Source organism: Oncorhynchus masou, chromosome 1, assembly GCF_036934945.1.
Source record: "Oncorhynchus masou masou isolate Uvic2021 chromosome 1, UVic_Omas_1.1, whole genome shotgun sequence".
Classification (NCBI taxonomy): Eukaryota; Metazoa; Chordata; class Actinopteri; order Salmoniformes; family Salmonidae; genus Oncorhynchus; species Oncorhynchus masou.
Window position 1 is genome coordinate 24,090,150 of NC_088212.1, and position 24,073 is coordinate 24,114,222.

General features: G+C 43.2%; 1 protein-coding gene and 1 long non-coding RNA gene across 2 annotated transcripts; both read right to left on the reverse strand.

Moving 5' to 3' along the window:
• Positions 1–8,596: 8,596 nt before the first annotated feature.
• Positions 8,597–14,820, reverse strand: LOC135539751 (uncharacterized). Its single transcript, XR_010455664.1, has 2 exons — positions 13,662–14,820; positions 8,597–9,560 (listed from the first exon to the last, which is right to left on the reverse strand). It is a non-coding gene; the product is annotated as an uncharacterized LOC135539751 (long non-coding RNA).
• Positions 14,821–17,035: 2,215 nt separating this feature from the next.
• ptgesl (prostaglandin E synthase 2-like) lies at positions 17,036–23,883 on the reverse strand. The gene is made up of 7 exons (XM_064965905.1): positions 23,566–23,883; positions 23,148–23,336; positions 22,965–23,020; positions 22,734–22,886; positions 17,855–18,055; positions 17,591–17,708; positions 17,036–17,426 (listed from the first exon to the last, which is right to left on the reverse strand). Exons 1-7 carry the CDS (start codon positions 23,851–23,853, stop codon positions 17,271–17,273), a joined length of 1,161 nt encoding a protein of 386 aa, XP_064821977.1. The 5' UTR covers positions 23,854–23,883; the 3' UTR covers positions 17,036–17,270.
• Positions 23,884–24,073: the final 190 nt, after the last annotated feature.

Below are 24,073 nucleotides of genomic sequence, written 5' to 3' on the forward strand. Positions count from 1 at the left end.
CACCTTCCGGAGACACCTGAAACCCCACCTCTTCAAGGAATACCTAGGATAGGATAAAGTAATCCTTCTCACCCCCCCTTAAATGATTTAGATGCACTATTGTAAAGTGGCTGTTCCACTGGATGTCATAAGGTGAATTCACCAATTTGTAAGTCGCTCTGGATAAGAGCGTCTGCCAAATGACTTAAATGTAAATGTAAATGTAAATCATAGGACCTACTGAAGAGATGAGTCTTCAGTAAAGACTTAAAGGTTGAGAAGGAGTTTGCGTCTCTCACATGGGTAGGCAGACCATTCCATAAAAATGGAGCTCTGCCTCCAGCTGTTTGCTTAGAAATTCGAGGGACAATTAGGAGGCCTGCGTCTTGTGAACGTAGCGTACGTGTAGGTATGTACGGCAGGACCAAATCAGAGCGATAGGTAGGAGCAAGCCCATGTAATGCTTTGTAGGTTAGCAGTAAAACCTTGAAATCAGCCCTTGCCTTGACAGGAAGCCAGTGTAGGGAGGCTAGCACTGGAGTAATATGATCAAATATTTTGGTTCTAGTCAGGATTCGAGCAGCCGTATTTAACACTAACTGAAGTTTATTTAGTGCTTTATCCGGGTAGCCGGAAAGTAGAGCATTGCAGTAGTCTAACCTAGAAGTAACAAAAGCATGGATTAATGTTTCTGCATCATTTTTGGACAGAAAATTTCTGATTTTTGCAATGTTACGTAGATGGAAAAAAGCTGTCCTTGAAACAGTCTGGATATGTTCGTCAAAAGAGAGATCAGGGTCCAGAGTAACGCCGAGGTCCTTCACAGTTTTATTTGAGACGACTGTACAACCATTAAGATTAAGGCCCCAATAGCAGTGAAAGTTAACATTGTGTTTTCGAATGACATCCCCAAGAGGTAAAATATATAGTGAAAACAATAGTGGTCCTAAAATGGAACCTTGAGGAACACCGAAATTTCAGTTGATTTGTCAGAGGACAGAATATTCACAGAGACAATCTGATATCTTTCCGACAGATAAGATCTAAACCAGGCCAGAACTTGTCCGTGTAGACCAATTTGGGTTTCCAATCTCTCCAAAAGAATGTGGTGATCGATGGTATCAAAAGCAGCACTAAGGTCTAAGACCATGAGGACAGATGCAAAGCCTCGGTCTGATGCCATTAAAAGGTAATTTACCACCTTCACAAGAGCAGTCTCAGTGCTATGATGGGGTCTAAAACCAGACTGAAGCATTTTGTATACATGGTTTGTCTTCAGGAAGGCAGTGAGTTGCTGTGCAACAGCCTTTTCTAAAAAACTTGAGAGGAATGGAAGATTCGATATAGGCTAATAGTTTTTTATATTTTCTGGGTCAAGGTTTGGCTTTTTCAAGAGAGGCTTTATTACTGCCACTTTTAGTGAGTTTGGTACACATCCGGCGGATAGAGAGCTGTTTATTATGTTCAACATAGGAGGGCCAAGCACAGGAAGCAGCTCTTTCAGTAGTTTAGTTGGAATAGGGTCCAGTATGCAGCTTGAAGGTTTAGAGGCCATGATTATTTTCATCATTGTGTCAAGAGATATAGTACTAAAACACTTGAGTGTCTCTCTTGATACTAAGTCCTGGCAGAGTTGTGCCGACTCAGGACAACTGAGCATTGAAGGAATACGCAGATTTAAAGAGGAGTCCGTAATTTGCTTTCTAATAATCATGATCTTTTCCTCAAAGAAGTTCATGAATTTATTACTGCTGAAGTGAAAGCCATCCTCACTTGGGGAATGCTGCTTTTTAGTTAGCTTTGCGAAAGCATCAAAAATAAATTTCGGATTGTTCTTATTTTCCTCAATTAAGTTGGAAGAATAGGATGATCGAGCAGCAGTAAGGGCTCTTCGATACTGCACGGTACTGTCTTTCCAAGCTAGTCGGAAGACTTCCAGTTTGGTGTGGCACAATTTCCGTTCCAATTGTCTGGAAGCTTGCTTCAGAGCTTGGGTATTTTCTCTATACCAGGGAGCTAAAATGTGTTTTGTTTTTAGGGGTGCAACTGCATCTAGGGTATTGCGCAAGCTTAAATTGAGTTCCACAGTTAGGTGGTTAACTGATTTTTGTCCTCGGACGTCCTTGGGTAGGCAGAGGGAGTCTGGAAGGGCATCAAGGAATCCCCATGCCGTCTGTGAATTTATAGCACAACTTTTGATGCTCCTTGGTTGGGGTTTGAGCAGATTATTTGTTGCAATTGCAAACGTAATAAAATGGTGGTCCGATAGTCCAGGATTATGAGGAAAAACATTAGATCCACAACATTTATTCCATGGGACAAAACTAGGTCCAGAGTATGACTGTGACAGTGAGTAGGTCCAGAGACATTTGGACAAAACCCACACAGTCGATGATGGCTCCGAAAGCCTTTTGGAGTGGGTCTGTGGACTAGTACATGTGAATATTAAAGTCACCAAAATTGTGAATATTATCTGCTATGACTACAAGGTCTGATAGGAATTCAGGGAACTCAATGAGGAATGCTGTATATGGCCCAGGAGGCCTGTAAACAGTAGCTATAAAAAGTGATTGAGTCGGCTGCATAGATTTCATGACTAGAAGCTCAAAAGACGAAAACGTCATTTTTGTTTTTGTAAATTGAAATTTGCTATCTACTTCTATTCAAGGTGAAAATGATGAATCAGACACCTTAACGATAGCAACAGCTCATGGTCCTCCTGGAATCAGAAAGTTTTTTTTACTCAATGGAGGAACATAGTCAGACAAATGCTGATGAAAGTCTTGCTCGAGCGGTGTATGCAACTGGTTCACCTCTGATGCTCACGGGCAATGTGTATTGGAAGAGATTTCTGAATGTTCTTTGCCCAGCATACACCCCTCCAACCAGACATGCTTTATCTACTCATTTGCTGGATGCAGAGTTCAACCGAGTACAAGTTAAGGTCAAGCAAATCATAGAGAAAGCAGACTGTATTGCAATCATCTCTGATGGTTGGTCGAATGTTTGTGGGCAAGGAATAATTAAGCGCATCATCTCCACCCCTCAACCAATATTTTACAAGAGCACAGACACAAGGACAACCGACACACCAGTCTCGACATTGCAGATGAGCTGAAGGCAGTCGTCAATGACCTTGGACCACAGAAGGTATTTACACTGGTGACAGACAATTCTGCAAACATGAAGGCTGCTAGGTTTAAAGTGGAGGAGTCCTACCCTCACATCACACCCATTGGCTGTGCTGCTTATGCATTGAATATGCTCCCCAAGGATATCATGACAATGGATACACTCTACAAGAGAGCCAAGTAAATGGTTAGGTATGTGAAGGGTCATCAAGTTATAGCAGGAATCTACCTCACCAAGCAAAGTGAGAAGAATAAGAGCAATAAGGGTGGTGTTGTCGTCATGTTGGAAAATTATTAGAAAGCTGCTGCGGTCATCCCCCTCTTCAAAGGGGGTGACACTCTAGACCCAAACTGTTACAGACCTATATCCATCCTACCCTGTCTTTCTAAGGTCTTTGAAAGCCAAGTTAACAAACAGATTACCGACCATTTTGAATCCCACCGTACCTTCTCCGCTATGCAATCTGGTTTCAGAGCTGGTCATGGGTGCACCTCAGCCACGCTCAAGGTCCAAAAGATATCATAACCGCCATCGATAAGAGACATCACTGGAGGACTCGACAGCCTTGGTTTCTCAAATGATTGCCTCGCCTGGTTTACCAACTACTTCTCTGATAGAGTTCAGTGTGTCAAAACAGAGGGCCTGTTGTCCGGGCCTCTGGCAGTCTCTATGGGGGTGCCACAGGGTTCAATTCTTGGGCCGACTCTCTTCTCTGTATACATCAATGATGTCGCTCTTGCTGCTGGTGATTCTCTGATCCACCTCTATGCAGACGACACCATCCTGTATACTTCTGGCCCTTCTTTGGACACTGTGTTAACTAACCTCCAGACGAGCTTCAATGCCATACAACTCTCCATCCGTGGCCTCCAACTGCTCTTAAATGTAAGTAAAACTAAATGCATGCCATTCAATCAATCACTGCCCGCACATGCCCGCCCGTCCAACATCACTACTCTGGACGGCTCTGACTTAGAATACGTGGACAACTACAAATACCTATGTGTCTGGTTTGACTGTAAACTCTCCTTCCAGACTCACATTAAGCATCTCCAATCCAAAATTAAATCTAGAATCGGCTTCCTATATCGCAACAAAGCATCCTTCACTCATGCTGCCAAACATACCCTCGAAAAACTGACCATCCTACCGATCCTTGACTTCGGCGATGTCGTCTATAAAATAGCCTCCAACACTCTACTCAACAAATGGGATGCAGTCTATCACAGTGCCATCCTTTTTGTCACCAAAGCCCCATTCACCACCCACCACTGCGACCTGTACGCTCTCGTTGGTTGGCCCTCGCTTCATACTCGTCGCCAAACCCACTGGCTACAGGTTATCTACAAATCTCTGCTAGGTAAAGCCCCACCTTGTCTCAACTCACTGGTCACCATAGCAGCACCCACTCATAGCACGTGCTTCAGCAGGTATATCTCACTGGTCACCCCCAAAGCCATGTCCTCGTTTGGTCGCCTTTCCTTCCAGTTCTGCAAAAATCAAGCTGGAGGTTCATATCTCCCTCACTAGCTTTAATCACCAGCTGTCAGAGCAGCTCACAGATCACTGTACCTGTATATAGCCCATATGTAAACAGCCCATCTATCTACCTCATCCCCATACTGCATTAATTTTTTTATTTATCTTGCTCCTTTGCACCCCAGTATCTCTACTTGCACATTCATCTTCTGCACATCTACCATTCCAGTGTTTAATTGCTATATTGTGATTACTTCGCCACCATGGCCTATTTACTGCCTTAACTCCCATACCTTACCTAATTTGCACTCACTGTATATAGACTTTTTGTTTTCTTTTGTTCTACTGTATTATTGACTGTATGTTTTGTTTATTCCATGTGTAACTGTGTTGTTGTATGTGTCAAATTGCTATGTTTTATCTTGGCCAGGTCACAATTGTAAATGAGAACTTGTTCTCAACTAGCCTACCTGTTTAAATAAAGGTGAAATAAAACATTTAAAAATGTTTTACAGTCTCCTGGAGGGGAAGTAGTGTCTCCAAGAAATGGCAATATCACAGTCTGCCGATATGGACAGCCCTGTCAAGAGGATCCTCCTGGATGATATATTTTGGAGAAATCCATACTGCCCTGCCCACTTCACTGTTGCTCCAAGCAGAGGAAACTGCAGTTCTGAAACACATCAAAAAGCGTGAAGACTTCTGCCTGAAGCCCATCCATGCCGCAGCATACAAGTTGGACCCCAAGTATGCTGGCAAGAGCATCCTGTCTGGTGCAGAGATCAATAAGGCCTACTACCGTGTCTCGCCACCTTGGCCTGGATGAGGGCAAGGTTCTTGGCAGTCTGGTGAAGTACACTTCCAAGCAAGGGCTTTGGGATGGAGATGCAATATCGCAGTCGTGCCAACATATAGTGCCTTGCGAAAGTATTCGGCCCCCTTGAACTTTGCGACCTTTTGCCACATTTCAGGCTTCAAACATAAAGATATAAAACTGTATTTTTTTGTGAAGAATCAACAACAAGTGGGACACAATCATGAAGTGGAACGACATTTATTGGATATTTCAAACTTTTTTAACAAATCAAAAACTGAAAAATTGGGCGTGCAAAATTATTCAGCCCCCTTAAGTTAATACTTTGTAGCGCCACCTTTTGCTGCGATTACAGCTGTAAGTCGCTTGGGGTATGTCTCTATCAGTTTTGCACATCGAGAGACTGAAATTTCTTCCCATTCCTCCTTGCAAAACAGCTCGAGCTCAGTGAGGTTGGATGGAGAGCATTTGTGAACAGCAGTTTTCAGTTCTTTCCACAGATTCTCGATTGGATTCAGGTCTGGACTTTGACTTGGCCATTCTAACACCTGGATATGTTTATTTTTGAACCATTCCATTGTAAATTTTGCTTTATGTTTTGGATCATTGTCTTGTTGGAAGACAAATCTCCGTCCCAGTCTCAGGTCTTTTGCAGACTCCATCAGGTTTTCTTCCAGAATGGTCCTGTATTTGGCTCCATCCATCTTCCCATCAATTTTAACCATCTTCCCTGTCCCTGCTGAAGAAAAGCAGGCCCAAACCATGATGCTGCCACCACCATGTTTGACAGTGGGGATGGTGTGTTCATTGTGATGAGCTGTGTTGCTTTTACGCCAAACATAACATTTTGCATTGTTGCCAAAAAGTTCAATTTTGGTTTCATCTGACCAGAGCACCTTCTTCCACATGTTTGGTGTGTCTCCCAGGTGGCTTGTGGCAAACTTTAAACAACACTTTTTATGGATATCTTTAAGAAATGGCTTTCTTCTTGCCACTCTTCCATAAAGGCCAGATTTGTGCAATATACGACTGATTGTTGTCCTATGGTCAGAGTCTCCCACCTCAGCTGCAGATCTCTGCAGTTCATCCAGAGTGATCATGGGCCTCTTGGCTGCATCTTTGATCAGTCTTCTCCTTGTATAAGCTGAAAGTTTAGAGGGACGGCCAGGTCTTGATAGATTTGCAGTGGTCTGATACTCCTTCCATTTCAATATTATCGCTTGCACAGTGCTCCTTGGGATGTTTAAAGCTTGGGAAATCTTTTTGTATCCAAATCCGGCTTTAAACTTCTTCACAACAGTATCTCGGACCTGCCTGGTGTGTTCCTTGTTATTCATGATGCTCTCTGCGCTTTTAACGGACCTCTGAGACTATCACAGTGCAGGTGCATTTATACGGAGACTTGATTACACACAGGTGGATTGTATTTATCATCATTAGTCATTTAGGTCAACATTGGATCATTCAGAGATCCTCACTGAACTTCTGGAGAGAGTTTGCTGCACTGAAAGTAAAGGGGCTGAATAATTTTGCACGCCCAATTTTTCAGTGTTTGATTTGTTAAAAAAGTTTGAAATATCCAATAAATGTCGTTCCACTTCATGATTGTGTCCCACTTGTTGTTGATTCTTCACAAAAAATACAGTTTTATATCTTTATGTTTGAAGCCTGAAATGTGGCAAAAGGTTGAAAAGTTCAAGGGGGCCGAATACTTTGCAAGGCACTGTATCTCATCAGCCACCAGGTGGAAGTGACTTTGTGGATCTAAGGCTCTTTCCCCTGTTGCCTCCATCATCCGCCAAATCCCACCAACATCAGCCGCCTCAGAGTGCAACTTGTCCTTGTTTGGGAACACACACACCAAAGCACGCAACAGGCTGACCAATACAAGGGTTGAAAAATTGGTGGCCATCCTGGCAAATTTGAGGCTTTTTGAGCCTGACAACGAGCCCTCCTCAACAAGGTTGGAAAGTGACAGTGAAGATGAGGCCTCAGAGTCTGATGTTCAAGAGGTGGACATTAAGGAGGTCCAGGGAGAAGACATGGAAGCCTGAGAGGAAGACAACCAAAGATTTAGTTTCTAGACTATCATTTTAGTTGAAAGCGTTTTTCGGAGATGCGATAGATCGTTGGGGATCATTAAATATTCCCTTTCTTTTGTTGTTCAGTGAAATCATCCCATGTGACGAGTCAACTCATTTAATTCATGTTCAATTCGTACCTACATTTTTTTTTTACTTCTATTGGAAGGATTGCATCATTTTCAATTATTTCTACTTATGATAAGGTAAAAGGTTTATATTTCTGTCTCAATATGATATGATAAATATACCCAATGCAAAAGACATCTATAACATAACACAAACATAATATCTAAAACATTAAATGGTATTAATATTAATTTCCACATAGTCCTGTTAATTCCCATATATTCCCATTAATTACCACAGAAATCTTCCACCTCTGAAAACTCCCCAAAATCTGCAACCCTAAGCTAGCTGGTTAGGAGCATTGTTTCAGTCAAAAGGATTTCAGTGACGGCTCAGCTAACATTATCTCTAATGTTGGAAAATTATGCTAGCTTTCGTGCCATAGTCAAACTCCAGAAATACTGCTCATTGACGTGAAATAATCCTTTGCTAAATGTCAAATGGGGCGACTAAGTCTTCCTCACCAAAAAAGCATCAACATTATGGACATTTATTGTTTTAGTTTAGATTCATTCAGATAGTTTTGAGGCAGAAATGGGTTTCAGCAGATGTCACCTAGGTAATATTTTTGAATGTTCGACTGCACATTGTAGTAGAACTACTTTTGAGTTATTCCATGAACCTTTGCTAGATACGAGACAGATCGGTGCAGGGGGAATCCTCACACTATCTGACATAAGACAATGACCAAGCATGCCATGACAATGAACATTGTATATTCTGAATCAGGGTAGAATGAAGAACAATCCACTTGGGTGTGGATTGTTCTCTTCCCCAGATTCAGGATATACCCTTTTTATTGTCATGGCATGCTTGGTTCAATATCCATTGACGAGAGAGAACCGAATATACAATACAAAACTAACTTTACCCCTGAATAAAACTATGGCTCTCTATGAAGTCAGGTAAACAATACTTTCCTGTCTATATTGTCTGAAATTTCGAGCAGCTGAAGGACAAACTGCACAGACAACCGGTAGAATACATTTAAATGTAATTTTATTCAGCATTCTGGCTTGTAAGGAATATTTTAAACAATTTTGCACACAAATGCCTCAGGTTGTATATACCAATGAATTGTGTATTACAGGATGATTAATCAGACTAGCTTATGACATGTCTAAGATTTAGATACATATTTGAAATCAGCCTTTCATTGCATTAAATGTGATATTGCTAGCTAGTTTATTATGATCCTTTCTCATGTCTCCGGCAGGAAATTTTGTCAGGTTGTAATGAAGCTCCCAGCTTGTCCCCGCTCTCTGGCGTCATCCTGAAGAGGCTTAATGTAAGCCCTCGTCCCCTTCAAAAGACCTTTTTTTTGCTTCCCGTGACCCAAGCCCTAGCCTGTCTGAGGAGACCCCAGTCTCTTCAAGCTCCTCAAGCACCTCATACCCTTCAGCCAATAATCAGCCCACTCCCAGGTCGAAGAAGGAAGAGGAGCAGGCAAGTCACTCTCCCATATTTTAACTGCACACCATTTTTGTACATTCTTATTAACCTATTATAACAAATTTCTCTTAATATCAATCTGCATGCGTGTTGTTGATGAAGAAAGTGCCCCAGATGCCAGCGATGATCTCAGTCCAGTCTCCAACCCCACCATCTCCCTGCTGTCTCCCAGAGCAACTCAAATGGCAGGACATGCATGTGCGTGAAGAAACATCGCGCCAAGATTGCATAGGCTACTTTCTGTTTTTTTCTTAGTTAGTTTGTTCATGAATCAACATATCACTGTTACATATTGTCTCCAACACTGTTTGTTTACTATATATGTGGGAGCCATCATGGCATTATGTTATGTTAGCATTTCAAACCTAATCTAGAGGCTTGAATGTCCTGGTGCAGATGAAACTGAGTCTGAGGCAGGAGCTGCAGGAGATGCTGGGGCTTCAGTGGCGAGTTGTGAGTCAGAGCAGCTCAAACGCTTTGAGGAGTTGATGGAGCTGAAGCAGAGGCAGGAGAACCAGAGTATGAGGGACATGATGAACAGAGAGTAACTGCTTGTTTTACCTAAAAAAATAGTCTCCTTTTCACCCACCATTAGGCTTCTGTCCCTGTGACAGGACTGAAAATGTGTTACATGTCAATCTTCATTTGCTGCTTGTCTTTCTCATTTGCTGCTTGTCTTTCTCATTTGCTGCTTGTGTTCTTTCTTTAAGAGAACACAAAGAAGCCTTGGGCTCCACGAGAAGTTGTAAGAGCACAAAAACAGAGTAAAGGTATTGAAAGTTTAACTACTAGAAATTCAGAAGGCAAAATGCAAAACAATAGTGTTCAGATAAAGATGGAAAAACCTCCTCCACAGATCCTGAACCTGCGCCTGCGGGAGGAGGAGCAGCAGCGTTTGCGGGAGGGGGAGCTTGAGAAGCAGAGACAACTGGAGGGTAGGGAGAGATTACGCACTCTCAACGCCATCCAGGAAGAGATACTGCAACTCAATCAGCTCCTGGAGCTGGCCGCACCCACCCAATCAGACCCGACCCCTGGTCTCACATCCTATAGCACCCGCGTCAACCATCTATGCTCCCAAGTGTCGGAGGTGGTGCGCACGACAGCTGAGGTCAGTGAGATCCTATTTTTCATTCATCTATAATGGCATGAGTCTTGAATGGCCTAAATTTCACTTTCAATAGACATTATAGCACCACATGTCAAATGGTGGAACTCTTCCATCATGGTTCATCATCAGACTATGGGGGAAAGTAAACATCTCCATTGTTGCGATCCTGTTTTATGTCCCTGCTCTGCTCAATATGTGTAAGTGGCTGTGTGCTTGTGTAGGGAGAGTTCTCCAGTGTGGAGAACAGGATGGTGGCAGAGCGGGCACTGCATGAGATGAGGTCACTGATCCGGGTGTTGCAGGACGCTGCTGCCCAGGTGACGAGGAAAGAGCAGCGGGAGGAATAGGAGCGCAGGAAGTTGGCAGAGCTCCAGGCCCAGCAGGAGGAGCAGAAGAAGAATGCAGCTCTGTCAGCCAAAGAGAAAGCACGGAATAAGGGTAAGGAGAGGGAGGATAAATGGATGGATAAAAGGAAAGTCAGGAATGTTTTAGTTTGGATACGAATGAGTGAAAGGTTAGGAATTTAACAAATCGGTTTAAAAGCATTGTTCTGCCGAGTGCTGCAGCGGTCTAAGGCGTCACTACAGACCCTGGTTTGATCCCAGGCTGTCTCACAGCCGGCCATTACCAGGAGACCCATGAGGCAGCGCACAATAGGCCCAGCGTCATCCGGATTAGGGGAGGGTTTGGCCGGCCAGGTGTCGGGCCGCGACTCCTTGTGGCGGGCCGGGTGCCTGCAAGCCAGTGATGTAAAAATACTTGAAAGTACTACTTAAGTAGTTTTTTGGGGTACCTGTACTTTACTATTTATATTTTTGACAACTTTAAACTTATACTTCATTACATTCCTAAAGAAAATTATGTACTTTTTACTCCATACATTTTCCCTGACACCGAAAAGTACTTGTTACATTTTGAATGCTTAGCAGGATAGAAAAATGATCTAATTCACACAATTATCAAGAGAACATTGCTGGTCGTCCCTACTGCCTCTGATGTGGCAGACTCACTAAATACATTCTTAATTTGTAAATTATGTCTTGAGGGTTGCAGCATGTCCCTGGCTATCCGTAAATTTAAAAAAACAAGAAAATGGTGCCGCCTGATTTTCTTAAATAAGGAATTTGAAATTATTTATACTTTTACTTTTGATACTTAAGTATATTTAAAACCAAATACTTTTACTCAAGTAGGATTTTACTGGGTGCCTTTCATTTGAGTGATTTTCTATTAATGTATGTTTACTTTTACTCAAGTATGACAATTGGTACTTTTTCCACCACTGCTGCAAGCTGACTTTGGTCACCACTTGTACGGTGTTTCCTCCGACACATTGGTGCGTCTGGCTTCCGGGTTAAGCGAGCAGTGTATCTCGACCTTCGCCTCTCCCGAGTCCGTACGGGAGTTGCAGTGATGGTACAAGATTGTAACTACCAATTGGATTGGGGAGGAAAAAGGGGTAAAATAAAATAAAAAGCTCTCTTCTTCCAAAGGCCTGTAGACTAAAGCAAGCAGAGTGGTACCAAGAGCTCCAGGCCTCAGCTAACCAGTGGTACCAAGAGCTCCAGGCCTCAGCTAACCAGTGGTACCAAAAGCTCCAGGCCTCAGCGAACCAGTGGTACCAAGAGCTCCAGGCCTCAGCTAACCAGTGGTACCAAGAGCTCCAGGTCTCAGCGAACCAGTGGTACCAAGAGCTCCAGGCCTCAGCGAACCAGTGGTACCAAGAGCTCCAGGTCTCAGCTAACCAGTGGTACCAAAAGCTCCAGGCCTCAGCTAACCAGTGGTACCAAGAGCTCCAGGCCTCAGCTAACCAGTGGTACCAAGAGCTCCAGGCCTCAGCTAACCAGTGGTACCAAGAGCTCCAGGCCTCAGCTAACCAGTGGTACCAAGAGCTCCAGGCCTCAGCTAACCAGTGGTAACCAGACCTCAGCTAACCAGTACCAAGAGCTCCAGACCTCAGCTAACCAGTGGTACCAAGAGCTCCAGACCTCAGCTAACCAGTGGTACCAAAAGCTCCAGACCTCAGCTAACCAGTGGTACCAGCTCCAGGCCTCAGCTAACCAGTGGTACCCAGTGCTACCAGGCCTAACCAGTGCTACCAAACCAATGGTACCAAGAGCTCCAGGCCTCAGCGAACCAATGGTACCAAGAGCTCCAGGTCTCAGCTAACCAGTGGTACCAAGAGCTCCAGGCCTCAGCTAACCAGTGGTACCAAGAGCTCCAGGCCTCAGCTAACCAGTGGTACCAAGAGCTCCAGGCCTCAGCTAACCAGTGGTACCAAGAGCTCCAGGCCTCAGCTAACCAGTGGTACCAAGAGCTCCAGGCCTCAGCTAACCAGTGGTACCAAGAGCTCCAGGCCTCAGCTAACCAGTGGTACCAAGAGCTCCAGGCCTCAGCTAACCAGTGGTACCAAGAGCTCCAGGCCTCAGCTAACCAGTGGTACCAAGAGCTCCAGGCCTCAGCTAACCAGTAGTACCAAGAGCTCCAGGCCTCAGCTAACCAGTGCGCACAGTCTTTTGAAGGCCTGAACAACCCTAAGGATATTCAGGTTGGTTGATCCTGCATGAATAAGAAATGCCGTTATAGGAACATGCAGTACCCACTTTATGATACACCTTCACATTAAAAGCTGCATTAAAAATGAATGGCAAAATTCATATTGCTTAGTTTTTTTTATGTTTCAGAAAAATAAGGTAAGAATGTCAGCCAGATCTCAGGTGCGTCTGTGGGTAATGGACATGGATCAGAGACTAATAATGACACTCATGTCTGTGGTACAGTGAAAGAAGGTAAACATTGCTTTAACATGTGAGATTGAAATTGTCTGCGGCATGTTTGTCAAATATCCAGGTTCCAAGCTCAGTGACATTTTTGACAAGATTGACAAGCTGTTGTCTGGGCGATTGGTGGTGTCTGGAGGGAAGTCTGTGTCCACCTCCCAGCATCCCAACAGCATAACGGCAAGACTTTGTCAGTTACAAACTGGCCGAGAAGTTTGTGGTGAATTCACATGACCTTGAATTTGAACTGGTGGAGAAACAGGACTATTGGTCTGTTTAGTCTCTTTTACAATCCAATGTGTCTTCCATACAGTGCCTGATGTTTAATCAAATCAAATTTGATTGGTCACATACACATGTTTAGCAGATGTCATTGCAGGTGTAGTGAAATGCTTGTGTTTCTAGCTCCAAAAGTGCAGTAATATTTAACAACTCACAGAAATACACACAAACCTAAAAGTCAAATAATGGAATTAAGGAATAGTTAAATATTAGGATGGGCAATGTTGGAGTGACATAGACTAAAATACAGTAGAATAGAAAACAGTATGAGATGAGTAAAGCAAAAATATTAAACATTATTAAAGTGCCCAGTGATTTCAAGTATATATACATAGGGCAGCAGCCTCTAAGGTGCAGGGTTACGTGGAAGCCGACGAGTGATGGCCTTGCGATAGAAGCTGTTTTGATGCACCTGTACTGACCTCGCGATCTGGATGATAGTGGGGTGAACAGGCAGTGGCTCAGGAGGTTGTTGTCCATGATGATCTTTTTGGCCTTCCTGTGACATTGGGTGCTGTAGGTGTCCTGGAGAGAAGGTAGTTTGCCCCTGGTGATGCATTGAGCAGACCGCACCACTATCTTGTTATTGTTGGTAGTCAGGCCTACTGCTGTTCTCATCTGCAAACTTGTTGATTGAGTTGGAGTTGTGGGGCCCCTGTGTTGAGGATCAGTGAAGTGGAGGTGTTGTCTACCTTCACCACCTGGGGTGGCCTGTCAGGAAGTCCAGGATCCAGTTGCACAGGGCGAGGTTCAGACCCAGGGCCTCGAGTTAATAATGAGCTTGGAGGGTACTAGTATTGAATGCTGAGCTAGAGTCAATGAACAGCATTCTTACATAGATATTATTTTTGTCCAGATGGGATAGGGCAGTGCAATGGCGATTGCATCGTCTGTGTATCTATTGGGGCGGTAAGCAAATTGAAGTGAGCCTAGGGTGTCAGGTAAGGTAGAGGGGTGGTCCTTAACTAGCCTCTCAAAGCACTTCATGATGACAGAAGTGAGTGCTATGGGGCGATAGTCATTTAGTTCAGTTACCTTTGCTTTCTTGGGTAGAGGAACAATGGTGGACATCTTGAAGCAAGTGCAGACAGCAGACTGGGATAGGGAGAGATTGAATATGTCTGTAAACACTCCAGCTGGTCTGGGCATGATCTGAGGACGCGGCTTGGGATTCCGTCTGAGCTGGCAGGGTTAACACGCTTAAATGTCTTACACGTGTCGGCCACGGAGGAGAGCCCACAGTCCTTGGTAGCAGGCCGTGTCGGTGGCAGTGTTATCCTCAAGGTGGACAAAGGTGTTTAGCTTGTCTGGAAGCAAGACGTCGGTGTCCACAACGTGGCTGGTTTTCCCTTTGAAGTCCATGATAGTTTGTAGACCCTGCCACATACGTCACGTGTCTGAGCCGTTGAATTGCAACTCCACTTTCTCTATACTGACATTTTGTCTATTTGATTGCACTACGGAGGGAATAACTACACTGTTTGTATTCGGCCATATTCCCAGTCACCTTGCCATGGTTAAATGTGGTAGTTTGCGCTTTCAGTTTTGTGCGATTGCTGCCCTCTATCCACAGTTTCTGGTTATGAGGCTACCCGAAACATACCCCAGTCCACGTGATCAAAACAATCTTGAAGCGTGGATTCCGATTGGTCCAGACCAGCGTTGAATAGTCCTTAGCACGGGTACATCCTGTTTGAATTTCTACCTATAGGAAGGGAGGAGCAAAATTGAGTCGTGATCAGATTTGCCGAAGGGAGGATGGGGGAGGACCTTGTAGCCATTTTGAAAATCTGAGTAGCAGTGGTGTGTTTTCTCAGTGAGTGCTACAGTCAATGTGTTGGTAGAACTTGGGTAGCGTTTTCCTCAAATTTGCTTTGTTTTTATTTATTTAATCTATTTTAGAATAAGGCTGTAACGTAACAAAATGTGGAAAAAGTCAAGGTGTTTGAATACTTTCCAAATGCACTGTATCGTATGCCAAAACTAAATTTGCATATATCATGGCCAGTATCATGAATGCAACATTGGATAAAATGGTTATTCTTAGTGCTAGATTTACAGAGTCATTGTTCCTTACCGTTGTTGAGAAGATCATTTAAAGTAGTTAATGTGGCTTCTTGCGGTGTATGGTTCAAGGTTTTTTCCCCTGTCATATTGTTTCCTCTTTTCTCATTCACTGCAGTGATAATCTTTCGAGTTCGCCAAAGTCATATTGCATTACTTGTAAATTTCAACCTATGGGGTATTTTTATTGGATGGATTTCTGTCCCTTAAGGTTTTGAGAATGTGACTTCCTTTCTTGTCTTTCTGTTCTTATTTGTTGATTTACTTTTAGAACCAGTAACGATCATGACATCCACTGTTCAAGTCATATTGTCAGTGTTGTCGTAGATAATGGAAGGTAATCCACAAACATTTGTTCATAGACATGTAATTTGCTCATGTTTTTATAGTGTATATACATACAAATAATTCTAGAGAATACTTGTGTAACTTGCAAAGTATGAAATGTTATAGCCATATCTTGCAAAATAGAACAATGTAGTGTTCCTGAATGAGAACATGATACATTATCAGTTAACTTATTTTTATTGAACATTTTTACATGTATGAACATCATTGGGGTGTTTTTAAATTGGTTAGGAGTCTCGGTACCACTTTGTCCAATGGATGCTGCCAAATTATAACAATCATTTCACTTCCTACACCCTGCATAGTTGATAAGAATGATAATGTAATTAATCTGGCTATAACTGGAACCCTCAAGAACAACAATGAGGAAGAATTAGCATCAGTCAAGAAGTTAACAGATGAAAGAATCTTGAAACAGGATTACTGTGCATTTTTTTTACGGGGAATTCAAACCCTGAGGAAAATAATATACTGATTATCAGATGTAGCTAATTAAACTAAGTCATGTTAGCTCGTGCAATCATTTTAACCTTCAAGTATATTGGAAAACTGAATGGGGTCGAAAAAATGTAAACCAAAATGCTAAGACTGTGTATAGGAGGTATTTGACAATGTTTACACAGATGCAATGTAAATTTAAAGCTGCTAATTTGGTTTTACTTATGTTATATACACTGACTATACCAAACATTAGGAACATCTAATGTTGTCTCCCCTTAAGCCCTCAAAATGGCCTCAATTCGCCGGGACATGGACTCTACAAGGTGTCGAAAGAGTTCCACAGGGATGCTGGCCCATGTCGACCTCAGTTGTGTCAAGTTGGGTGGTGAACCATTCTTGATATACACAGGAAACTGTTGAGCGTGAAAAATCCAACAGTGTTGCAGTTCTTGACACAAACCAGTGCGCCTGGCACCTTCTACCATTCAAAGGCACTTAAATATTTTGTCTTGCCCATTCACCCTCTGAATGGCACACAGGGTAGCCTAGTGGTTAGAGTTTGACTAGTAACCGGAAGGTTGCAAGTTCAAACCCCCGAGCTGACAAGGTACAAATCTGTCATTCTGCCCCTGAACAGGCAGTTAACCCACTGTTCCTAGGCCGTCATTGAAAATAAGAATTTGTTCTTAACTGACTTGCCTGGTAAAATAAAATAAAAAAACACACACATGCCTGAATTGTCCCAAGGCTTAAAATTCTTTAACCTGTCTCCTCCCCACTGAAGGGGATTTATTAAGAGACAATAAGGTTCATAGCTTCCACCTGGTCAGACTCATGGAAAGAGCAGGTGTTCTTAATGTTTAGTATACTCAGTGCACATGTTACTGCAGCCTTGACACCAGGTAGACAGAATGCCACAGTAATCAAGGATCTACAACTAAACGGCTTGCTGCTGCAAGTTTATTCAAGCAAATTAACACATAATTTGGGTGCATTTTCACAGGAAATAAATCAAGAGGTTGGCCTTTTGCCTAATCCATATTAGCTAGAGAAGTCAATTTCTGTGAATTGCATCATGACCAATGTATAGCATTTTTTTCACCCATCTCTCCTTAATGCAATAACTCTTCACATCTCCTGATTAAGTGAGGGCTGGAAGTGCTATTCAATCAGATCTCCTAGTGCTGGTCAATATTTAGAGCAGGGTCAGTTTGGCCCTTGTGGCTTTTTGTAGCTTTCTCCATTCGTCTGTACCAGCTCTTCACCTTGGTGTTCTCCATCATGTCATCCCAGGCCTCAAGACCCTCCATCACTCTCAGGATCCCATACACTGCCTGCAGAGAGAAGAGTCATGGACAAAATTAGCAAACACTTCCTGTTTACTATTTGTCTATAGTAAACAAAAAGCCAAACAAAAGTCTCATCAGCAAAACTGCATAAGACAATACAAGTTATAGAAGTCTAAGATAATACTTCACATGACATGTGGTGCTCTTACCAGGTCAGCCAGATTGGGCTGGTCTCCACCCATGAACTTCCTCTTCTTGCCAATGGCCACCACCCACTCATTGACTGCCTTGTACAGATCCTGTCTCACGTCATCCTGCAGGTTGTGTCTGCAGGATAGAGGGGTTTAATATAAAACAGAGCTCATCACCAAACATTGGCTGGTTATTCAGAAAAATCCACTTAATCAAGAACTATTTACAAAAACTGTATACATGTACAAAACCAGATCATCTTTTTTTATTGGGACACCCACCTACTTTTCAGTCTTTTTGAGATGACAAACATGGCAGCTGCTCCAACATACTTTGCAAAGAATCCCTCATAAGTGCCAAACTTGCCCTCACGGACGATATAGTCAAAGGAGGCCAGGGCCTCTCCAGTGGTCCGGTAAACATTGGGCGAGATCAGGTGCACCAGCCAATCATCTGCCCACTTACGCCATTTGATCTCCTCCCTAAAGCAGTTTGAAGGGAAAGAGAATAAGCGAAAGGGACATTTAAGCCTAACTAATGCTTGACATGTATTATATTAGCATCCCCAATTACTACTCTTCCTGGGATCCAAACAGGAAACAAAACAAGTAAAATACATAACACAATACAAAATACACTACATGACCATAAGTATGTGGACACCTGCTCGTCAAATATCTCATTACAAAATCATGGGCATTAATATGGAGTTGGTCCCCTTTGCTGCTATAACAGCCTCCACTCTTCTGGGATTTCCACTAGATGATAGAACATTACAGCAGGGACTTGCTTCCATTCAGCCACAAGAGCATTAGTGAGGTTGGGTACTGATGTTGGGCGATTAGGCCAGGCTCGCAGTCGACGTTCGATAGGGTTGAGTGCTCTGTGCAGGCCAGTCAAGTTCTTCCACACAGTTCTTGCCAAATCATTTCTGTATGGACTTCGCTTTGTGCATGGGGGCATTATGCTGAAACAGGAAAAAGGGCCTTCCCCAAACTGTTGCCACAAAGTTGGAAGCACAAAATCCCCTAGAATGCCATTGTATAATGTAGCATTAAGATTTCCCTTCACTGGAACAAAAGGGGCCTAACCTGAACCATGAAAAAACAACCCCAGACCATTATTCCTCCTCCACCAAACTTTACAGTTGGCACCATGCATTGGGGCATGTAGCATTCTCCCGGCATCCGCCAAACCCAGATTCGTCTGTCGGACATGCCAGATGGTGAAGAGTGATTCATCACTCCAGAGAACGCGTTTCCACTGCTCCAGAGACCAATGGTGGCAAGCTTTACACTACTCCAGCCGACGCTTGGCATTGCATATGGTAATCTTATGCTTGTGTGCGGCCACTCAGCCATGGAAACCCATTTCATTAAGCTCCCGACAAGCAGTTATTGTGTTGACGTTGTTTCCAAAAGCAGTTTGACCCTCGGTAGTGAGTGTTGCAACCGAGGGGACAGTTTTTGTGTCAAGCGCGTCAGCACTTGGTGGTCCCATTGTCTGAGTTTGTGTGGCCTACCACTTCGCAGCTGAACCGGTGTTGCTCCTAGATGTTTCCACTTGGTGGCATCCGATGACGGTGCCACATTGTTAGTCACTGAGCTCTTCAGTAAGGCCATTCTACTGACAATGTTTGTCTATGGAGATTGCATAGCTGTGTGCTGGATTTTATACATCTGTCAGCAACAGATGTGGCTAAAATAGCCCAATCTACTAATTTGAAGGGATGTCCACATACTTTTGTATATACAAATGTCTGCCTTGACAGTCCCCTTCGCAACATAAGATCTTTTATCTGTTTTTTAAAAATCTGTTTTTATTGCTCGCTTGAGTTACCTGGGGTGGCAGAGACTTCCATGTAGTCATGGCTCTACTTAATACTGTGTTTCACTGCCTCTGTTCTGGACCTGGGAACTGTGAAGAGACCTCTGGCTGCATGTCTTGTGTGGCACCGTTGAGTGTCTGAACTATGTGCAGACAGTTCAGTACATTTAAACCATCAACACCTTGTACAAAGACCAATTGTGATGCAGTCAAATCTCTCAACTTTGAGCCAGGAGAGATTGACATGAATACATACCACTGACATTCTCCCTCTGTGTACATCTACAGTAAGTGCAATACACGCTGCTCTGTTCTGGACCCACTGCAATGTCCTTCTTTGCCGCACCACTGGGCAGTAGTCCAGCTGTGACAAAACTAGGGCCTGTGGGACCTGTCTGGTTGATTTAGATGTCAAGAAAGCAGAGCAATACCTTATCATGAACAGATTTCTTCCCATTTTAGCAACCATTGAGTCTACAGTATATGTTTTCACCATGCCAGCTTGCCATCTAGTGTTACACCCAGAAGGTTAGTCTCTTCAACTTGCTGAATCAACACATTATTCAGTAATCGATCTAGATGAGGTTTAGGCTTGAGTGATTTGTCCCAAAAAAAGGTGCTTTTAGTTTTTTAAACATTTAGTACCAGTCAATTGCTAGTTACCAATTCTAAAACTGACTGGAGCTCTATGTTAAGGGTGTCAGTTATTTATTTGACTGTCGTAGCTGACTTGTACACGGTTGAGTCATCAGCATACATAGACACAGGCTTTATTCAAAGGAAGGTCATTAGGAAAAATTTGGTACAACCGAATTCCATTAGACATCCATTAATACACTGAATAAAAATAAACACAATATGCAACCATTTCTAAGAATTTACTGAGCTGCAGTTTACATCTCATTCAAATAGAGTTGATCAAGCTGCTGAATGTTGTCCCACTCCTTTCAATGGCTGTGTGAAGTTGCTGGATATTGGCGGGAACTGGAACACGATGTCGTACACGTTGATCCAGAGCATCCCAAACATGCTCAATGAGTGATATGTTTGGTGAGTATGCAGGCCATGGAAGAAATGGGACATCTTCAGCCACCAGGAATTGTGTACAGATCCTTGCGTCATGGGACAGTGCATTATCATGCTGAAACATGAGGTGTTGGAGGAGGATGAATGGCACGACAATGGGCCTCAGGATCTCATAACGGTAACTCTGTGCATTCAGATTGCCATTGATAAAATGCAATTGTGTTCATTGTCCGTAGCTTATGCCTGCCCATACCATAACCCCACCATGAGGCGCTCTGTTCATAATGTTGACATCAGCAAACAGTCAGCCACACAACACCCTATACGCTGTCTGCCATTTGCCCGGTACAGTTGAAACTGGGATTCATCCGTGAAGAGCATTTGCCCACTGAAGTCGGTTACGATGCCGAACTGCAATCAGGTCAAGACCCTGGTGAGGACAATGAGCATGCAGATGAGCTTCCCAGAGACTGTTTATGACAGTTTGTGCAGAAATTCTTCAGTTGTGCAAACCCGCCGTTTAATTAGCTGTCCGAGTGGCTGGTCTCAGACGATCCCGCAAGTAAAGAAGTCAGATGTGGAGGTCCTGGGCTGGTGTGGGTACAGGTGATCTGCGGCGGTGAGGCCGGTTAGACGTACTGCCAAATTCTCTAAAAAGACGTTAGAGGCGGCTTATGGTAGAAAAATTAACATTAAATTCTCTGGCAACATCCGTGGAGGATATTCATGCAGTCAGCATGCTAATTGAGTGCTCCCTCAACTTGAAACATATGTAGCGTTGTGTGACAAAACTGCACATTTTAGTGACGTTTTATTGTCCCCACCGAAGCACCTGTGTGATGATCATGCTGTTTAATCAGCTTCTTGATATGCCACCTGTGGTGTGGCAGGTGGAAGGATTATCTTGGCAAAGGAGAAATGCTCACTAACAGGGATGTAAAAATGTGCACACCATTTCTGAGAAATAAGCTTTCTGTGCATATGGAAAATTTTATTTCAGCTCATGAAACATGGGACCCATGAAACATGGGACCAACACTTTATATCTTGCGTTTATATTTTTGTTCAGTGTAAATAGGTAACTCAGGCAATGATTAGGCAGAGAATGTAAATCCATAACACCTCTGTATTCAGCAATAGGTTATGATCAATGATATCAAAAGCTGCACTGAAATTTAACAAAACAGCTCCCACAATCTTTTTATTCATTTCTTTCAGCGAATCATCAGTCATGTGTCAGTGCCGGGCATGTTATTAGGTGCCCTTCCCTATGCGCATGCTGAAAGTCTTCATTGTTTTTCTGTAAAATAACATTGTATTTGGTTAAACATGATTTTTCCAACAGTTTGCTAAGCACCGGCAACAGGCTGATTGGTCAGCTGTTTGAACCATTAAAGGGTGCTTTGCCATTCTTGGGCAGCGGAATGACCTTTGCCTCCCTCCAGGCCCGAGGGCACACACCGTCATCTAGACTTAAACGGAAGATGTAGCAAACAGGAGTCCCAATGTATTCTGCTACCAACTTCAGCAATTTACAATCCAGGTTGTCGGTACCAGGATGCTTGTCCTTATTTATGGATAGCAAGGATGGATAAGGAAGCATGGATAGCCTCTCCTACAGCAACAACTTTGTTCACCTCTCCTACAGCAACAACTTTGTTCACCTCTCCTACAGCAACAACTTTGTTCACCTCTGCTACACCAACATTGCCGAACTCAAAACGACACTGCTTGTCTTTCATTATTTGGTCCGTTATGCATGAATATGAAGACTCAGCGTTTGTTGTTTGCATGTGATGCCTAAATTTGCTAATCTGGTCAACAATGAAAAGTTTAAGTGAATATATCAAAGGGTTTTGTTATGAACAAGCCATCTGCCTCAATGAAGGATGGAGCCAAGTTTGCTTTTTTTACCCAAGAATTTCATTTAAGGTACTCCAGAGCTTTTACCTATCATCTTTGTTCCATGGTATATTTTCTCCTTTTTGTTTACTGATCTCAATTTACTGTATGTTTGCCAATCTGCGGAGTTGGAAGACTTATCTTCTATGCCTTATCCCTCTCAGCCATAGTTTTTTAGTTAATCTATCCATGGGGATTTGGTAGTGCTAACAGTCAGTTTGATGGGCGCAGGCCTATCTGTAACTGGAAGAAGCAATATCATAATCTAAAAAGAGTAGTGATGTATGTACACCTTTAGAGAGATTTGGACAGACATACATGTATTTTCATGAATGACCCATGCACGGAATGATTTTTGGCCATTATATGGTCAGCAGTAATTTGGCACCCAATGTGTTCACCTACTTTCTGGAATCTTTCTCGGGGTACATCGTCTGACCTTCAGCTTCATTCACCATCACCCAGTACTTGTTGTTGAACTCGATCACCTCTTTCCCCTTCTCATTGACGGCTTTCATCTCTGGGTAACAGCGCAGAATTTCTGAGATGGTTTTATCCCTAAGGGGGAGATAGAGAAATCAGACCACTTCATGTAAAGAAAACGAGAGAACACTTTTCATAGAGGTAGTTACTTACTTGCTCATCAACTGTGTCTTCAAGGCACTGATTATTAATGAGGAGTCATTCAGTTGCTGATGAGTCAAGAGCACAGAAGGGGAGAGAGAGAGAACACCTGACAAGTTTTCCCATCATCCCATACACACCTGTACGTTGTAACTATAATACCAAGTCATGCAGAGTGACTGTGTCCCCTCTTACCACATCATCATTCACCATCACAATTGGCACTTTTCTGTAAGTTGACCACTTGATTTCCTTCCTCATGACGGGGTTGACCTCCACAATCTCATATGGAAGTCCATGGTAGTCTAGGAAAGCTCGCACTTTACTGCAGAACGGGCATGTCTTGTACTGATACAAGGTCAACTTCAGGCCACCAACAGAAGGCTGAGAAAGACAGGGACGTCAGTTAAAAGTACATTTCATTCATTAACGTTACATATACATTTACAACGCAAAATTTGGCACATTTGAGGATGTAACATTGGGCAAGCTACTTGACAAAAGTACACCACAGAGGTTGTTAGCTGACAAACATAAGATTACTGTGCTTCAAGTATACATGGCCAGTAACGAAAATATTTTTCACATTAATATTCTTGCCAAGTATTATTACCTTGACATCTTCTTCAGCAAGGTGATGGTGGACGGAGAGCTTTATTGTTTGATACAAGCCAAGCCCCCCTCCAAACAGGAACGCACACCCCAGGACCCTGCCACCGCGCAGAGGTGTGCTGAAGAGCAGTTTGGAACGGAATCCTGCACCACCTGTTCTGTAAGCCCTGCTCGATCCATGTAGCGGGACCCTTGGAATCAGGGAGGCAATATTCCCAGCACGACATGGTGGAGACTCCAAAATGTGCCAGCCGACCTTACCGAGAGTTCTCGCACAGGCGGCTGCCATCTTAATTTTACATAAATTCCCACAATTCTGTGCGTTGGGACTTGTTCTAGTACATCGTATCAACGCTGAATTTTCGCTCTTGGTAATGCGTTTTGGTGGGATGTTCAAGAGCGAACACTTTCTATACGCTTGAGCTAACTCATACTGTAATTCCCTTTTTTTCTTGGCTGGTTACGAGCTGGATTTGAAAGATTTAGTCGCACAGCTGTAAATAATCTTT